This window comes from Ovis canadensis, chromosome 1 (genome assembly GCF_042477335.2).
Source record: "Ovis canadensis isolate MfBH-ARS-UI-01 breed Bighorn chromosome 1, ARS-UI_OviCan_v2, whole genome shotgun sequence".
Lineage (NCBI taxonomy): Eukaryota > Metazoa > Chordata > Mammalia > Artiodactyla > Bovidae > Ovis > Ovis canadensis.
Window position 1 is genome coordinate 72,595,266 of NC_091245.1, and position 19,742 is coordinate 72,615,007.

Here is a 19,742-nt window from a genome sequence, read left to right on the forward strand (position 1 = left end):
TATACAAGTGGAAGAGCTGGCATTCAAACCCAAACAGCGTCCACGTTTGTTCCTGTAACTCTAAGCAAACAGGTCTTTGTTGGTTTTATTTCGTCTGGCAAACAGCCTAAAGGGCTCACACCAAGCTGGGGAGGGGATGGCGGGGTTGGTCCTGTACCCTGCGTCCTCGGAACACCATCTTTTCTACATCTCAAGCCAGTCTTAGTCCTTTCACCCCTTAAATGCAGACCTTTCCAACACTTAGCTTTTCAAGTGAAGACAAAACTGCTGATTGACTGGTTTTTCTTGGATGGAGTGAGGGAGATAAAAGTAGCCTCGAGGGCTCCATTTCCTTTTCCTACACAAGCAAGCAGTTGTTTTAAGATGGAAATTATCATATTTTATCATGGAAGAGCAGTGCCAAGAGTGAAAAGCTTGAAAACATGAGAAGTGGGACCATACAGCCAAGGAACGTTTTCTAAATACTTCTCTTTGATAAACCAATTGTTTCTTCTTTCTGGGTTGATCATGTGAGGTATAACACACCCTTTTAGAGCAATGACTGAGTATAGAGAAGGTTTGTATACCTAGGAACAAGCTGCTAAGAGCAGTGAAAAAATACTGCAGAAGATAGCAAGCAAGCATATCTTTTTCCTTTTGGTGTTCAATGTAATATTGTATTTTGAGTCCCCACCCCCATTAGATTTTAGATTTGAAGTCTAAAAGGCTTGGGTTTTTCCCTCTAGTAAATTCTATTTCTAGCCTCTCACATAGGAGCCTGTGCATGTCACTGCATTGTTTGCTTGAGTAAATTCCATGTATAGGGTCATCTAAATTCACAATCAGCTCTCTAGATAGTTCCCTGTGTATTTGAGTGGCTTTCCTGGTGGGGGAGGAAAAACAGAAGTGGGAAAGAAACCACCATTTGTGGACCAGTAGACACATCCCCTGCCCCAGCTCATTAATGTGCATCTGGTCCACAGCCTACCAGGGATGACCCACGCTTTACATGCCTCCCTCCATCATTCTCAGAACTAAGACGGAATCAGCATAGGGGAATTAAATGCCTAAAAAGCACAATATTTAACAAGCCATGTTGTCAAAATTAGGGTCTTATGGAGAATTGTGTTTGGGGAAAAGCAAATAAAATGACGTGAAATCTTTATCTGATCTTATTTTTTGAAAACACTAAATAAAAGTTCAGAAAGCATTTTCTTTCAAAACAATTCAGATTCTTTGGTGTTAAGACTGTTTAGTAATAGAAAAGAAAAAGAAATTCAAAATGTAAACACTGGAAAGCAGGAGTTAAAATTATTACTTTATATGTGGTAAGATATACATACTGCTCTATATGTCCTATGGTCCCAAGGGTTGCAAAGAGTCAGATGTGATTTAGCGACTGAACAGCAATGTGGTAAGAAAACTAATTGAAAAACAACAAATGATAAAAAAAAACTAAGGTAGCAGGGAACAAGATTAATATACTGAAATCTGTAGCATTCATATGTTTTCTGAAAAGACTGCTTTTATCACAGCAGGAAAAAGTATATACAAAAAAAGTCTAGAAATTAACAAGAATGTATAAGAACCACAGGATGAAAGCTTACATATGCTTCTGAGGTACAAAATAATCTTGAACAAATAGGAAGATAGAATGTCTTCTTGATGGTATGACTCAACATGTTAAAAATGTTACTTCCCTCTACACTATTTAAGATGTTATTTCTAAGTTGAAAAATATAGGTTTATCATGATTAAAATAAATATAATAGGATTTTTTCAGTAGCTAGATAAGCTGATTTGAATGTCTGTAAGGAAAAAAATTCTCTTAAATGACCATGAAAAATCTGAAGAAAACAATGAAGGAAAACTAGTCCTTCCAGTTTTTAAACCATGTTTAATAATTGAATACTGTGGTACTAGTTCATATGTAGAAAGGTCAGTAAAGGATACTAGATAATCCAGGAACAGGAATTCTTACAAGAATTTAGTACACGATAAAAAATGGCATCTCAAGTCAGTGACAGAAACTTGGACTATTCAACAAGTGGTGTTGGGACAGCTGGGTAGGAATCCAGAGGGAAAAACTGGATCTATACCTCATGGCTTATATGGATAAATTCCAAATAGATTAAAGATCTTAACTTACAAAGTGAAATCAGGAAGTACTAGAAGGCAGGGGAGAATTCTCTTATAACCTGGAAGTAAAGAAGGCTTCTCCCTATGACTTAAAATTCAGGAGACATAAAACTAAAAACATCAGTAAATTTGGCTACATTAAAAAGAAACATTTCTGCATGACAAAACAGTAGAAGCAAAATTAACAGGCAGATAAGTTACAATTCATATAAAAAAAGATTGACCTCTAATTTATGAAAGGTCTTACTAATCAACTTTTAAAACACCAGTATCACGATATAAAACTGAAATGAGAATATGAATAGTTGCTCAAAGAAAAGTGTAGTATTTTTTTAAGATACTAAAATAGACTGAACCTCCCTTATAATAGGGGAAATTCCATTTAAGACTCTGATGTTTTCACCTCATAGACTCAGTTCAGTTGCTCAGTCATGTCTGACTCTTTGTGACACCATGGACTGCTGCACACCAGGCTTAGACTGGCAACATGTTTTTTTTTTTTTAAGTAAAAAGCATGCTTTGCAAAAGGGTAGGGAAATAGGCACTTTTATACAATCCTGAAGCAGGATTCTAAGGCGGGTAATTCATCAGTATTCATCAGTCACTAATGTATAATACATGCTTTCATTTATTTGCATTGAAGTATGGTTGATTTACAATATTGTGTTAGTTTCAGGTGTACAGCAGAGTGACTCAGTGTTTTTTCTGATTATAGCTTATTACAAAATATTGAAAATAATTACCTGTATAATATAGCAAATTCTTGTTGCTTACCTGTTTTATGTAGAGTAGCTTTTATCTGTTAATCCCATACTCCCTCCCTCTTCCCTTTGGTAGCCTCAAGTTTGTTTTCTATGTCTGTGCGTCTGTTTCTGTTTTGGATATAGATTCACCTGCATTACTTTTTAGATTCTGCATTCTAAATGATATGATATTTGTTTTTATCTGCCTGGCTTACTTTACTAAATATAATGTTCTCTGGGTCTCTCCATGTTGCTGCAAATGGGAATATGTCATTCTTTCTCATGACTGAATAATATTCCATTATATGTATATTCCACATTATCCATTCATCTGTTGATGGACAAGCATTGCTTCCATGACTTGGTTATTATAAATAGTGCTGCTATGAACATTGGTGTGCCTCTATCTTTTCAAATTAGAGTTTTCATTTTTTTCTGGCATGTGCCCAGGAGTGGTATTGCTGGATCATATGATAGCAGTGTTTCTAGTTTTTTAAAGAAATCTCCATACTGTTTTTTCTAGTGGCTGCACCAATTTATATTTCCATAAATGGTTTACAAAGTGGTGTAAAAGGAACATAAGTGCTCCCCTACTGGGTGCATATATATCAATGAGTATAATATCCTCTTCTTGTATTGATCCCCTTTTCATCGTTTAATGCTCTTCTTTATCTTCCTTTATGGCCTTTGTTTTAAAGTCTATTTTTTCTATGAGTATTGCTACCTCTGCCTCCTTCTTGTTTTCTTTTTTTTTTTTCTGATTATAGCTCATTACAAAATTTTGAAAATAATTACCTGTATAATATAGTAAATTCTTGTTGTTTACCTATTTTATGTAGAGTAGTTTTTAATCTGTTAATAAAACTCCCTCCCTCTTCCCCTTGGTAGCCTCAAGATTGTTTTCTATATGTGTTAGTCTGTTTCTCTATACCCTCACTTTCAGTATGTGTATGCCTTTTGCCCTGAAGTGAATCTCTTGTAGGCAGCATATTGTACATTCTTGTGTCTTTTATCCAATCTACCATGCTGTGTCTTTTGATTGGAGCATTTGGCCCATTAACATATAAAGTGATAATTTATAAGTATGTACTTAATGCCATTAAAAAAAATCTTTTTCAAGTTCCTTTAATTTTATGTTTATTATTTTTAAATATTTATTTATTTTTTTGGCTGTACTGGGTCTTAGTTGTAGAATGCAGAATCTTTGAACTTTGTTGCAGCATATGGGATCTTTTAGTTTCCGCATGTGAAATCTAGTTCCCTGACCAGGGATCGAACCCAGGCCCCCTGCATTGGGAATGCGGAGTCTTAGCCATTGGACCAACAGGGAAGTTCCCTTACTGCCAGTTTAATCTTTGTTTTCTAGTTGTCTTCTAGTTCTTCTTTGCTTATTTCTTCTATTTTTCCTTTTGTGATTTGATGACTCTCTGTTGTAGTATGTTTGATTTCCTTTCCTTTTGTTTTTTGTGAATATAGTCTATATTTTTGATTTATGGTTGCCATGAAGTTCAAGCATATTAACTCATGACTGTATCTACTCATTTTAAACTAGCAGTCATTTAAGGTCAAACACATTGTAACAGATTTGCATTTTTGTACTCCCTTCCCTCACATTTTGTTTTCTTGATGTTGTATTTTGTATCTTCATGCTTATCGTTTTACTATTTGTGCCTTGCTTAGTTGTTTAGTTATGTCCGACTCTTTGCAACCCCATGAACTGTAGCCTGCCAGTCTGCTCTGCCCATGGGAATTCTCCAAGCAAGAATACTGGAGTGGGTTGCCACGCCCTCCTCCAGGGGATCTTCCCAACTCAGGAATCAAACCAAGGTCTCCTGCACTGCAGGCAGATTCTTTACCAGCTAAGCTATCAGGGAAGCCCTCTTTCACTATTTAATGTAGTTATATATATATATATATTTTTTCTTTTTTACAATTTTTTGATTGTTGTTTTGTCTATATGCTGGCTTATTTAAGTGATCTTCAATCCTTTTATGATTTGGCTTTCCTATTATGATTTTCCCTTTCCTATAGATTCTTGCTACCTTTCTATTCAGAGAAGACTCTTCAATATTTCTTTTAGGGTAGGTTTAATATTGCTGATTCTTTTTGCTTTTGCCTGTCTGAGAGATTCTTTATCTCTTCTTCTGTTCTAAATGATAAGCATACTGGATAGAGCATCCTAAGTTGCAGGTTTTTCCCTTTTAGGACTTCGAATTTATCTTGCCACTCCCTTCTGGCCTGCCAAGTTCTGTAGAGAAATCAACTGATAGCTTTAAGGAGATTCCCTTGTAACTGACTCTTTGTTTTTCTCTCACTGCCTTTGGAATCCTCTTTATCTTTAACATTTGCCATCTTAATTATGAGATGTCTTGGTGTGAATATTCGTGGGTTCTTATTGTCTGGGACCCTCTGTGCTTCCTATACCTGACTATATGTTCCCTTCTTTAGGTTTGGGAATTTTTCAGCCATAATTTCTTCAAATGCATTTTCAACAACCCACCACCTTCTCCTTCTGGAATGTCTATCATGTGTGGGTTGGCGCATTTCATGTTATCCCATAGGGATCGTATGTTGCTCTCATTTGTTTCCATTTGTATGTCCACCTGCTGTTCTAACTGGGTGATTGCCATCATGCTGTCTTCCAGATCACTTATTCATTCTTCTATAACATTTATTCTGCTATTAATTACCTCTAGGTTGGTTTTTATCTTGGCAGTTGAATTGTCCTTTTTTGATCAGTTCATCTTTATAGTTTTTAGTTCCTTGTTACAATGATCTCTGTTTCTGTCAATAATCTTTCTTAATTCAGTTAGCACTTTTATTGCCACCTTTTTGAACTTGGGGTCTAGTGGATTAGAAAGGCCTGTTTCATTATTCATCATTTGTTCTTTTGGGGGATTTCTCTTGTTCATTTAATTGGGAGGAGATCCTCTGCCTTTTTATTCTATTTAACTTTCTTTTTCTTTATAAATTCAGGAGAAACAATTATCTACTATGGTCTTGAAGAGAAGTTTTTATGTGGGGGCATCCCCGTGTAGCCTCTGCATGTCCAGTGTCTTTGGTGTAAGTTGCTGGCTTCCATATGGCTGCCAGCGAGGACTTTCCTCAGAGTTTGCTGGCCATTTTGCCCTTCGTGGGGAGGGTTGTTTCCAGAACCTGTGCAGGATATGAGGGGGGGCTTCCCTTTTGCTCCGTGGCTGTTGTGACTCTATTAGGAGCTCCTCAGTTATTGAGTTAGAAACCCTAAAGGTCAGGGTCAGTGAGGCTTTATGGCCCTTGAGTGTGTTCCCCTACCCCTACGGAGGTGATTGCTGAAGCAAGTGAGGCCTCTGTGGTCACAAAGGACCTATGGGTCCCCATGGCTCTGCTTGGAAGCAGCCCAAGATCACATCCCTCTCTCTGTTGTGTTCGTCCCAGATCTAATGCAAGGCTGTGGCGTGGAGTAGGCTGGGGCTAGGGGTTGGATGTTGTGGTTGCCCAAGTTTATGTGCCTGTGCCCCCCTACCAGGATCTATGCTGCCTCTGTGCCAGTCTTCTCCAGGACCTGTCTGCCCCAGATTTAGGGCGAGGCTGTGGTGTGATGTGGGCGAAGCTGAGGAGCTCTCACTGGGAGAGGACTTGCCACTTCTGAATGCACGGACAATGGCCATTGCCGCCCCACCCAGACCACATTCCAGGCCTTCTGGGCTGTTTCTGTGTAGCTAGATGAGTCCCAGGGCCTGTCTGCCCAGCCCTTAGCCTCTGTGCAGTTTCTGTGTAGCTAGATGAGTCCCAGGGCTTGTCTGCCCAGCCCTTAGCCTCTGTGCACTTTTGGCACCTCCCTGTGCTCACCCCGCCAATGGCCGATGTGGTTCCACTCGCCCCGTGCGTGACTAAACAGTGTCCTGTGTGGCTTCACCTGCATCACACCCCAGGTGCCCTGGTCTGTTTCTGCATAGCTGAACTGAATCTGTGCCCTGATCTTGCACCAGGCTGTGGTTTGGAGTGAGCAGCGCCAGGGTGTTTGCCCCTTCTGATTGAGTGTGGTGAGCTGGCAGCCACCAGTGCACGGCTCTCTCCACCCTGATTCCCAGCAAGCCAGCATGCACACACTCTGTGTAAGTGGAATCTAGGCTTCTCTAGTCCTTCTCTCTGTCTCTGCAGATTTTCCAGCAGTCACGGGGGCTAGTCTTCTCCGCACGGGAGCCCAGGATGTGGATGCCCAGATTGTGGCTCGACAGCTTGCTTTTCAGGGGCACAGGTCCCAAGGCAATGCCTTTTTGTCCCAGCCAGTTACATGGAACCACTTTTTCTTGCAGGTTTGGTTGTATAGGAGTTCTGCTGGTTTCCAGTTAGTTTCCTAAGAGAATTGTTCCACATGTAGATGTATTTTTGATGTGTTTGTGGAGGTGGGATGTGTTCCACATTCTCTTGATCCCCCTCCCTACTTCTCAAAGGGGACGATTTAGCCATTTTGAAGCTACATATTATGGCTGATTATAAGAGGGCCTAGGACCAGTGATTCTCCAGTAGCAATAAACATACCCAATGTCCAGAGCTTGGTTTCTAAGTGCTGTTCTCCAAAGGGTCTGATTTTAGGGCTTGAATGAGGGAAATACCAGATAAGCCTGGCATCATCTTGTCAAATTAGAAAGTAAGGAAGTGCTCAAGGGAGAAAAAAGGGATTGGCCATGTCAAAAGGACACAGGGGCCAATCTGAAATACCTCCCAGTGGACAAAGATGGAACAATTTGAGCAACTAACTAAATAACACTCATACTGGATTATAACCCAAAGAATATATATCCAGGAGTCCATACTTACGTAAATAAGAGACTAAGTAATAAAGGGGAGGAAAGGGATAAATCTTTACAGAGGGATCTCTGATAATGTGTGTTGGTATTCCTCCTCTAGGATATGGAAGTTAATTTCCTTTTGAGAGCAGGCTGGACTTAGTGACTCACTTTTAAGAACAGAGTGAAGAAAGAGAAAAAATACTCGCATTCCAGTGGAGAAATCTGGCAGGGCCCAACCACCTTAACCAAGTGATCGTGGTCAAATTCAGCAGTGAAGTCAGGCTGCTGCCATGTCCCCAGTGTAGTCCTCTGAGAGCACCTCCCCTTGGTGGCATTCTTCCCCTAAACCCATTCAGTTCAGTCACTCAGTCGTGTCTGACCTGCTGTGACCACATGGACTGCAGCTCACCAGGCCTCCCCATCTGTCACCAACTCCCGGAGTTTACTCAAACTCATGTCCATTGAGTTGGTGATGCCATCCAACCATCTCATCCTCTCTCATCCCCTTCTCCCACCTTCAATCTTTCCCAGCATCAGGGTCTTTTCCAATGAGTCAGCTCTGCACATTAGGTGGCCAGAATATTGGAGTTTCAGCTTTAGCATCATTAGTCCTTCCAATGAATATTCAAGACTGATTTCCTTTACGATAGACTGGTTGGATCTCTTTACAGTCCAAGGGACTCTCAAGAGTCTTCTCGAATACCACATTTCAAAAATATCAATTCTTTGTCACTCAGCTTTCTTTATACTCCAACTCTCACATCCATACATGACTACTGGAAAAACCATAGCCTTGACTACATGGATCTTTGTTGGCAAAGTAATGTCTCTGCTTTTTAATATGCTGTCTAGGTTGGTCATAACTTTTCTTCCAAGGAGTAAGTGTCTTTTAATTTCATGGCTGCAGTCACCATCTGCAGTGATTTTGAAGCCCCCCAAAATAAAGTCAGCCACCGTTTCTATTGTTTCTCCATCTATTTGCCATGAAGTGATGGGACCAGATGCCATGATCTTCGTTTTCTGAATGTTGAGCTTTAAGCCAACTTTTCACTCTTCTCTTTCACTTTTATCAAGAAGCTCTTTAGTTCTTCTTCGCTTTCTGCCTTAAGGGTGGTGTCATCTGCATATCTGACGTTATTGATATTTCTCCCAGCATTCATGATTCCAGCTTGTGCTTCCTCCAGCCCAGCGTTTCTCATGATATACTCTGCATATAAGTTAAATAAGCAGGGTGACAATATTCAGCCTGACATACTCCTGTCCCAATTTGAAACTGCTCTTTTGTTCCATGTCCAGTTCTGACTGTTGCTTCCTGACCTGCCTACAGGTTTCTCAAGAGGCAGGTCAGGTGGTCTGGTATTCTCATCTCTCTCAGAATTTTCCACAGTTTATTGTGATCCACACAGTCAAAGGCTTTGGCACAGTCAATAAAGCAGAAATAGATGTTTTTCTGGAACTCTTCTTGCTTTCTCAATGATTCAAAGGATGTCGGCAATTTGATCTCTGGTTCCTCTGCCTTTTGTAAAACCAGCTTAAACATCTGGAAGTTCATGGTTCACGTACTGTTGAAGCCTGGCTTGGAGAACTTTGAGCATTACTTTACTAGCATGTGAGATGACAGCAATTGTACGGCAGTTTGAGCATTCTTTGGCGTTGCCTTTCTTTGGGACTGGAATGAAAACTGACCTTTTCCAGTCCTGTGGCCACTGCTGAGTTTTCCAAACTTGCTGGCATATTGAGTGCAGCACTTTCACAGCATCATCTTTTAGGATTTGAAATAGCTCAACTGGAATTCCATCATTTCCACTAGCTTTGTTCATAGTGATGCTTTCTAAGGCCCACTTGACTTCACATTCCAGGATGTCTGGCTCTAGATGAGTGATCACACCATCATGATTATCTGGGTTGTGAAGATCTTTTTTGTACAGTTCTTCTGTATATTCTTGCCACCTTTTCTTAATATCTTCTGCTTCTATTAGGTCCACACCATTTTTGTCCTTTATTGAATCCATTTTGCATGAAATGTTCCCTTGGTATCTCTAATTTTCTTGAAGAGATCTCTAGTCTTTCCAATTTTATTGTTTTCCTCTATTTCTTTGCACTGATCACTGAGGAAGGCTTTCTTATCTCTCCTTACTATTCTTTGGAACTCTGCATTCAAATGGGTATATCTTTCCTTTTCTCCTTTGCTTTTCACTTCTCTTCTTTTCACAGCTATTTGTAATGCCTCCCCAGACACCCATTTTGCTTTTTTGCATTTCTTTTTCTTGGGGATGGTCTTAATCCCTGTCTCCTATACAGTGTCACGAATCTCCATCTCATCAGGCACTCTATCTATCAGATCTAGGCCCTTAAATCTATTTCTCATTTCTACTGTATAATCATAAGGGATTTTATTTAGGTCATACCTGAATGATCTAGTGGTTTTCCCTACTTTCTTCAATTTAAGTCTGAATTTGGCAATAAGGACTTCATGATCTGAGTCACAGTCAGCTTCTGATCTTGTTTTTGCTGACTGTATAGAGTTTCTCCATCTTTGGCTGCAAATAATATAATCAATCTGATTTCAGTGTTGACCATGATGTCCATGTGTAGAGTCTTCTCTTGTGTTGTTGGAAGAGGGAGTTTGCTATGACCTGTGTGTTCTCTTGAAAAAACTATTAGCTTTTGCCCTGCTTCATTCTGTACTCCAAGGCCAAATTTGCCAGTTACTCCAGGTGTTTCTTGACTTCCTACTTTTGCATTCCAGTCCCCTATAATGAAAAGGACATCTTTTTTGGGTGTTAGTTCTAAAAGGTCTTGTAGGTCTTCATAAAACCGTTCAACCACAGCTTCTTCAGCGTTACTGGTCGGGGCATAGACTTGGATTACCATGATATTGAATTGTTTGTCTTGTAAATGAACAGAGATCATTCTGTCGTTTTTGAGATTGCATCCAAGTACTGCATTTCAGACTCTCTTGTTGACTATGATGACTACTCCATTTCTTCTAAGGGATTCTTGCCCACAGTAGTAGACATAATGGTCATCTGAGTTAAATTCACCCATTCCAGTCCATTTTAGTTCGCTGAATCCTAGAATGTTGACGTTCACTCTTGCCATCTCCTGTCTGACCACTTCCAGTTTGCCTTGATTCATGGACCTGACATTCCAGGTTCCTATGCAATACTGCTCTTTATAGCATTGGACCTTGCTTTCACACCAGTCATATCCACAGCTGGGTATTGTTTTTGCTTTGGCTCTGTCTCCTTATTTTTCTGAGTTATTTCTCCACTGATCTCCTGTAGCATATTGGGCACCTACCAACCTGGGGAGTTCATCTTTTAGTGTCCTATATTTTTGCCTTTTCATATTGTTCATGGGGTTCTCAAGGCAAGAATACTGAAGTGGTTTGCCATTCCCTTCTCCAGTGAATCACATTTTGTCAGAACTCTCCACCATGACCTGTCCGTCTTGGGTGGCCCTACACAGCGTGGCTCATAGTAATTGAGTTAGACAAGGCTATGGTCCATGTGATTAGATTGGTTAGTTTTCTGTGATGGTGGTTTTCAGTCTGTCTGCCCTCTGATGAAGAAGGATAAGAGGCTTATGGACGCTTCCTGATGGGAGAGCCTAACTGAGGGGGAAACTGGGTCTTGTTCTGATGGGCGGGGCCATGCTCAGTAAATCTTTAATCCAGTTTTCTGTTGATGGATGGAGCTGTGTTTCTCCCTGCTATTTACCTGGGGCCCAACTATGGTGGAGGTAATGAAGATAATGGTGACCTCCTTCAAAAGATCCCATGCATATATGCTACCCTCAGTGCCCCCAGCCCTGCAGCAGGCCACCACCCTAAACCTGTCACTGCAGTCTAATCATGAGAGAACATGAGGGTCATTCTGCAGCTTGCAGGACGTTCATGAAATACCTGACCATGAATCTTCAAAAGTGTCAAGGTGATGACAAATAGGGAGAACTAAGAAGTTGTCCCAGACCAAGGGGGACACAACAAATAAATGCAGTGTGGTATGCTGGAACCGGAAAAGGAATTGGTGGAAAAGGGCCATTTCCAAATAAAGTCTGTGGTTTAGTGAATAATGTAGCACCAGTGTTGATTTCTTAATTTTCACAAATGTTCTGTGGTTATGTCAGATGTTAACATAAGGTGGAGGTGAGGGAAGGTATGTGGGAACTCTCTGTACCTTCTTTGTGATTTTTCAGTAATGCTAAAGATATTCCAGAATGAAAGTTTCTATTTTAAAATGCTTTACTGTTCTCCAGCCTCGAACACTCTTATAATGTGTTGTTACTGTTTAATCACTGAGTCGTGTCCAGCTCTTTAGCGACCCCATGGACTGTAGCTTGCCAGGCTCCACTGACCATGGAATTCTTCAGCCAAGAATACTGGAGTTGGTTGCCATTTCCTGCTCCAGGAGATCTTCCTGACCCAGGGATCGAACCTGAGTCCCCTGCCTTGGCAGGCAGATTCTTTACCACTGAGCCACCAGGAAAGCCCCTTATAATGTGTAGGTGAAAGATTTATGAGAGTAACAGTTTTTTTTTTTCCTACCTCTTTTTTGAGGTAGGTCTGGTATCTCATTTAGGGATATAATTTTTACTATTTTTGACACTCAGCAGCAGACTGCTATTTAAATTTCCTGTTACGTTCATATATGCTAACAAATATCTCTATGGTGATATGCAAGAAACCAAAACCTAATGGCCTGTGGACAAATGTTCTTCAGTGGCTCAAGGAGAAGAAAGAGCAATTTCTTATGATTTATTCTGATACTTTTGGAATCTGAGCCATTCAGATTGTATTACATCTGTAAAATCTTTAATTTAAAAAAATGCTTGGTTGTATTACTCTTGAATCAATATTTGATGACTCAGGAACTGTTTCTCTACTGTTGAGCCTCCTGAGAAAGATCCTTCTGTATGTTCTATGTTGAGATTCACTGGGTGTTTCGAAGCCATTTTTTCCTTCATAATGCTGTAATGTCAAATGACATTTGGGTTCCCCTTGCTTCATCTTCACGCATTTCACAAAATATTTGGTAACTGCCTAATACTTTAGCAATTTGTCAGATAATTAGGCACTTCATAAGTTTGGATTATTTCCACTCTTTGGGGCCCACAGAAGGAAAGAAGAGTAGGATGCTGTGAAGGTATTTGTGGCTACGGTAAAGTCATTAGGAGGAACATTCCTGGGCATTTTTCCATTTCAGGAAGGGCTTCAGAAGGGGTCAGCTTTCTCATCTACCTAAGACAGGTACCAACCACAGTTTCACTCATACATTTATCACTCATTTCTAAAGCACTCACTCTGTTCGTAACAAAACTCTGAAGCTTTATAGGTCTTCATAAAGAGAATAGAAATAAAGCTTTTGTTTTCATTAGTTCACCTTCTGACTGAGCCAGTCTTTAGCTCTAGAAGTTCCCTAAAGAAATGTGATTCTTGTGTTGGAGTTGGTGGTTGTTATCCAGGAAGGGCCAAGATATGAGACTCAGAAATGTCACTCGCCAAGTTTAGGTTTTGGGTGTCTGTGGGTCCCTATGATCAGTTTCCCACCCAGGCGTTAGCTAAACAGTGTGATAGCTCAGATGCTTGGCTTTGTAAGTGTACATTGCAAACAGGACTTTAACCTTCTTTTTATTACTTTAGATCTTATACATTTTGGTTGCTGAGAATTTTAAACAAGTATCTTTTTAAAGATAAATCAACATCTTTGCCACTTATTCTATCTTTTTTTTTAGCAAGTCTTTTCCCTTGTTTAATCGATGCATCCCTCAGACTCCTGAGTGTTATTCTCTGTTTGCGTCTGTTCTGATCAATGATGTGGACTCCCTCCATCGAATTCTAAGTGGAATAATGTCAGGAAGAGACACAGTCCTCGGCCTCTGTATCCTCGCCTTTGGTAATTTTTCATTAATTTTTCTTCAGTGACTATTTGTACCAAAATTTCTAGTGCTTATGTGTGGTGCACAATGAAAATTAGCCTCTTGACCTAAATATTGAAAGGTCAGTTCATATATTCGCTCTGTAGATATTGTCAGTGTTTCAAGTTCAAGTGGGGGAGGGGTAGAAAGACTGGGAAAAGGCCAGCTGATCCTGCCTAGAGGTCTCACTAGGTGCGGGTTGCCTTAGACATTGACGATGTTCCAGGGTCTGCTCCTCAGCTCTGCTTGAAGACGGATGTGCAGAGCAGATTGCCACGTTGTGAAATGGCCAGGGAAAGTGCCAGAAATGCATGTCCAGCAAGTGTGGACATTCTGTAGCGCCTCTTCCTGCAGGCAAGCCAGGTCAGAGCCTACTGAGTAGGGGAAGGAGGTGTGTCCATCCTGTTAGCGCCAGAGGGCACTGAGCCGGTGGACCCAGCTCCTTCTAGGAACAGGCTTGCTGGGGTGCAGGCAGGCCAAGGCCTTGCCCTGGATCCTGCCTTTTCCGGGTCTTTCTGGAAGCAGCCACTTCCCCACTCCTGATGGTTTAACTTCCCTTTTGCTACTTTAGCTTGATGAGTCCTTTTAAGAGTCAGCCTTCTCTTTGAATGAGTTAATACTCTCTGTTGCTCTAGGCAATAGTAGTGGCCTATTATTTACCCCTGTCATTTACAATGGCTGCCTCCTAACCTTGGAAGGTTGAAAGAAGCTCTTTGATCATCCATTAACATCATGTTTCCAGTTTATAAATTGAAGTCTCCATAATTTCATTACCCAAAGGTTACTAATTCCTGAATGCTTGGGGATGCTTCACTAGCCACCATTCAGACTTCTTATGACCCACATGCACCAGGCATTGTGCTTATTGTTAACTCTTTAAACCTCATCAGAATCCTATCACCCTGTGTATGAGAGGAAACTGAGGCCTAGAGAGGTCTGAGGCTTGACCAAGGTTACACATCTAGTGGAGATGGCAGAGCTGGGACTCGGCCCAGATCTGTCTGACTTCAAACCCATGATCTTAATCACTACACTGAAATACCTATATGTAACCTTGAATTATGATTCAGAAAGAAAGTGAAGTAGTATCTATAAATTCACTGAAGTTCCCTGGTGACTCTGGTGGTAAAGAATCTGCCTGCAATGCAGGAGACCCAGGTTTGATCCCTGGGTCGGGAGGATCCCCTGGAATATTCTTGCCTAGGAAATCCCATGGACAGAGGAGCCTGGTGGGCTACAGTCCATAGATCACAGAGTCAGACAGGACTGGGTGGCTAACACTTTCACTTTCAATAAATTCTTAGGCTTAAAAACCCCCAAAGTGGAAACAGATACGAAAATTTTTATACATATATCTTATCATACAATTATAATCTTAAAGTTTTCATTTTTAAAGGCATTCATCTTTCATATTTAGTGAGGATATCTGAGAACACAAAATTAGAACTTTTAAGTTATGAAATCAAGAGTTAAGTTTAGTTAAAAAAAAAGAAGTTTAGATATTTCATTTGGATTTAAAAAAAGTTTAGGGCATTTGGGAAAAATAGCTGCTTTGAAAACATTTTATAACTCAAGAAGCATGCTAGCGCTTTCAGGACATGGCTTACTGTCACAGACTGAACTTGTACGTGCTTCAGAGGGTGGCCTGGGTATGTCTTGTTTTTCTGTTTGATAAATGTCCAAGATATTTCGAGATTGAAGAAAGTCCTCAGCCTTCACTCTTTCGAAACGCTTAGTCATTCCAGCCCCAGTGTCGTCACCTTCATGCCTCGATTGTTGTTAGAATTTATGTTTTGCTTACTTTTCCAGCCTTATCTTTGGCCATGATGTTCACCTTCCGCTTCATCACCACCCTTTTGGTTCACATTTTCATTGCACTGATTGTTTTGGGATTGTTGTGTAAGTATTTCCACTTGATTGGTTTCTTCTTGATTAAATGGAAAACCTTTCTATTACATGTAGAACTTAAAAGCTGGCATTTTTGAGCAACATGGGATCTTAGAGAAGCTCTTGTCCAGCCCCCTCATTTTATATAAGAGGAAATACAGGCCCACAGAAGACAGGGAGGACTACAGGATTGCTTCTGTCTCACAGCTAACAGCAAAGTTCCTGCCTGGCCTGCCGTCTCTTCTGCACTCTCAGATGAGCCAGCCCAGTGAGTTGTACTGGTTTCATCCGTTAAAAGGCAATTCCAGTGCCTGTTAGAAGCCCTTTAAAGAATTTTTTCTGAATTTTCATATCCCCGATTGGCACGTAGGGGCCCATATTGCCCTGCAAAGGCTCAGGCCAGTCTGAAGAGACACAGCCCTTGAGCTGGGCAGGGTACCAGAGACATGTCCCATGCCCACTGTTTTCCTTTCCAGGGCTGGATCCTGGGTCCATCCAGTTGTTGTCAGGGAAGAAGATCTGAGGGACAGGGGCAGGCAGGAAGATCAAGGCAGCAGTATAGGATCCTGGTATAGGATATTTTAATTTTTAATAATTGGTATGCCCAAATAAATACTTGGCATGACCATAGTGTTTCATCTTCTGAACAATCAGTTCTGTCCTCAGCACCTCCCAGCCCTGCAGCTCACAGGTGCCCAGCATGCCCGTGCTCGGGGACATGCAGGACGGCTTGTGAGGGATGCCCTTCCCCACCTGCGAGTGGAAAACACGCCTCCCTGAAGCCACTGTGGATGTGATGCAGGTGTCACCAAGTCCCTAAATTTGTGATGCTGGGACATCACACCTGCAAGACTGGGCAGAGCATTTGTGATGTTGGGACATCTGCCCAGTTTTGTAGGTGTCAAGCCAATATCCATATAGTCAAAGGTATAGTCATTCCAGTACAGATGTGAGAGCTGAGCCATAAAGAAGGCTGAGCACCAAAGAATTGATGCTTTTGAATTATGGTGCTGGAGAAGACTCTTGAAAGTCCCTTGGATAGCAAGGAGATCAAACCAGTCAGTCCTAAAGGAAATCCACTCTGACTATTCTTTATAAGAACCGATGCTGAAATTGAAACTCAATATTTCGGCCACCTGATGCGAAGAGCCAACTTACTGGGAAAAGACCCTGATGCTGGGAAAGATTGAAGGCAAAAGGAGAAGGAGGCAACAGAGGATGAGATGTTTAGATAGCATCACAGACTCAGTGGACATGAATTTGATCAAAGTCCTTTGAGATAGTGGAAGCCAGAGGAACGTGGCATGCTGCAGTTAATGGGATCGCAAAGAGTCAGACACGGCTTGACAGTGGAACAACAGCAAGACCAATATCCAGGCTCCTCCGGAGTTGTCACCGCAGAGCTGGTTTGGAAATTTTAGCCTTTGGACTCTAATGTTGTTCCTCTCACCATCCTGTCCGTTCAGGTTCCTCTATGCTCACACCCAGCCCCACCTGTGGGCTAGGCTCACAGGACACACCTGTGTTTTGGAGTCACCTTCCTGCATCTCCCAGAGATACACAGCCGCCCTAGGCCTGGCAGCTCCTGGCAGCTGCTTCAGAGGGTTGGTCATTGCCTGTAAAGCCCAAGGGATTTGGGACCCACTGCCTGAGCAGGGCCACCCGGTGTCAGGGGCCAAGGTGGTCACCTGCTGGCATGCGTGCTGAGTTCCACTGCTGTTTTGCTTTCCAGTTGTCTGCGGTGTCTTATGGTGGCTGTACTATGACTATACCAATGACCTCAGCATAGAACTGGACACAGAAAGGGAAAATATGAAGTGTCTGCTGGGATTTGCTATTGTATCTACAGTAATCACGGTAAGAGGCACTCTTCCAGCAGTAGATCAGGTAGCCTGCCAGAACTCTGAAGTCCAAACAGTTGCATTTTAACCCCAAACAATGAGCATTTGTTTTTCTTTCACTGCAGAAGGTGCGTACATAGTAATGTAGTGAGTGTACATAACGCATTTAGTGCCTTCACATTTCATTTGAGATACCTGTGTAGGAATGCACTGCAGCCTCAAAAAGTGAAAAAACAATCTTATCTCTTTCCAAGTCATTTCTGCCATCTCAGAAGTTGATTTGTTACCCTTGCGGATCCGTTACCCTTGCTATAGCAGCACTGCTTTCACCCCCAGGCAGCTGTGGGGTGAACACTACCATGCGGAGAAGGAGGCAGACTTGTAACAGTTCCTATGTCCTGGTTTGAGAAGAGCCCCCCTACCTCCTCCAGCCAGTGGACGCTTTGCTCCCGAAGGCGTGACAGCTCCCACTGCTGTTGAACACAGAGAGCCCTTTGTCGCCAAACCTGCCGGCCACTAGGTTCATTTGTTTTTCAGAGAACCTGCTGCCTCCCCAGTGAATTCCCTGGCTGAGAGTGGGCAAACAGAATATTGAGCCTGGAGATATAGGTTGTTGGGGAAGGATGGTTGGCAACTGAGGGTCATTCAGGCCACTTCCTGGATACTGATCAGGGTGCTGGCATCACAGGTCTGGACAGGCTCAGGGGGTGGCTTCAGGCGGCCCATGGCCATCCTTTAGTGTGTTGTTTCCTAAGCATTATGTCATGGCGGCGCTGCAGCAGGGGTTTTCACATGCCCATTAAATGTTTCAGCAGCTCAATTCTCATAAGAGCCTCAAATTCTCTCACCGACTCAGCTCTCTCCTTTAAGGAAATACTTGAGTTCTCACATCTGACACAGGCCTGACATTTTCTCTTCTCTAGGGAAGTGTCAGGTTTGTGTTCCTCACATGAGCTGCATCTCAGGGAGTAAGTATCCGATACAGCAAAGCTCCTGGTGTGTCCTGGGTCCAGGCCCATGGCTGAGCCGAGGCCTGGGCAGGAGGCTGGAGAAGAAAGGGCCCCCACACCCCAGGCCAGGTGCTGGGCTGTTGGGCACAAGGGGCGGGGAGAAGCAGGGCTGGGAGCCGGGCCGCTCACCGCCTTCCGCTCCCCCCGCACCATTGCCCTCCCAGCCCTCCATAGGGCTCCCTTTGTCTTCACACACTGAACCATCGGTGGCCATCAGATGCCGGGTCAGGGGATTCTCTTCACTGACTGTAAGGAGAGAGAACGGGGAGGCTGCGAGAGGAGAGGGAAGACCCGCACCTCGGCTCACACACCATGCATTGACGCGTGTGTTGCTGCTGCTGCGTTTCTGCCAGGGACCAGCTTCTGGTGAGCTTGTTCTAATAAGATCCCTAAGACTCTCTGTCACCATCACCATTCACTGAGCACCTGTCTTGCACAGGGCCCTGCGCTAGACAATGGAGCTGGCCAGAAAAAACACACAGCCAGCACACACCCCGCCGTGAGATGAACTACAAAGCCAGCAATGCCGTGACATGATGCACAGGGCAAGATTCCAGCTGTGAGGGGAGCTGCCTAGGACTATGATTCCAGTGGTTTTAATATACCCAGTAGCAGCACTGGAGAAAATGGGCTGAATGGCACTGGCTGCTCACCTCAGGGTGTCAGCCTAGGGGTGCAGGCTGAGATGCAGCAATTTGCAGCTTATAGCCCAGAAATGGGAGTAGAGGCTTGAGCCCTGTGGTGACTCAGCTCTGCTGCCCACCCCGCACCCCAAGCACTGTCCCCAGTGGGTAACGCTGATCTCCCTGAGACTAGGAAATAACGGGATAGTTAACTCTTCAGTTCTGGTCAGTATCCTCGTGGTGTACTTTGAACATGAGGAGAGCCTTTTATACACGCACACACATATTTAAGTTGAAAAACACACATATTAAATACACATATTTTAGCATTCCATTCAGGAGCTACCAACCACTCAGGAGATCCAAGTTTATTTGCCTAAAGATTATATCATTTTGCTTCATTAAAATTTTTAGTAAAAAATGAACTCCCTCTTCCTTGTTGACTGTGCTAGGCATTGAGGACACAGAAATGGAAATTCCTACTCAGCCTTCAGAAGTCTCACGTCTCCTCCAGGCATCTCTCCCTGGGTCCTCAGGCTAGTCCCCACAGCTGGGCCCTTCAGCCCTGGGAGCAGTTTTGCACATTTTATCCCTCTTTCCCCCAACTTCCCACCACTTGACTGTGAGATCCTCATAGGCAGCAACACCCGAGTCCAGCGGGAAGAGGAATGGCACCCTGGGCCCCTGGAGTGGTGTGCTGGGTCACATGGACAAGAGAGGAGCCTGTAGGATGTTCCCTCGGCAGGAAGGGACCAGACCGGGGAGGTCCTGATTTGCAGTGGTGATGATTTCAGTCTTTATCCAGGAGCTCTGGGGAAATGTCAAA

At 42.7% G+C, this 19,742-nt stretch overlaps 1 protein-coding gene across 4 annotated transcripts in view; it reads left to right on the plus strand.

Moving 5' to 3' along the window:
* The window catches only part of SLC44A3 (solute carrier family 44 member 3), an 85,082-nt gene that overhangs the window by 9,673 nt on the left and 55,667 nt on the right, over window positions 1-19,742 (plus strand). For all 4 annotated transcript variants that reach the window (XM_069598271.1, XM_069598281.1, XM_069598297.1 and 1 more), the window contains exons 6-8: window positions 13,373-13,533; window positions 15,365-15,454; window positions 17,175-17,299. In XM_069598271.1, coding sequence (XP_069454372.1) covers window positions 13,373-13,533; window positions 15,365-15,454; window positions 17,175-17,299 — 376 coding nt within the window. The remainder of the gene's footprint in view (window positions 1-13,372; window positions 13,534-15,364; window positions 15,455-17,174; window positions 17,300-19,742) is intronic.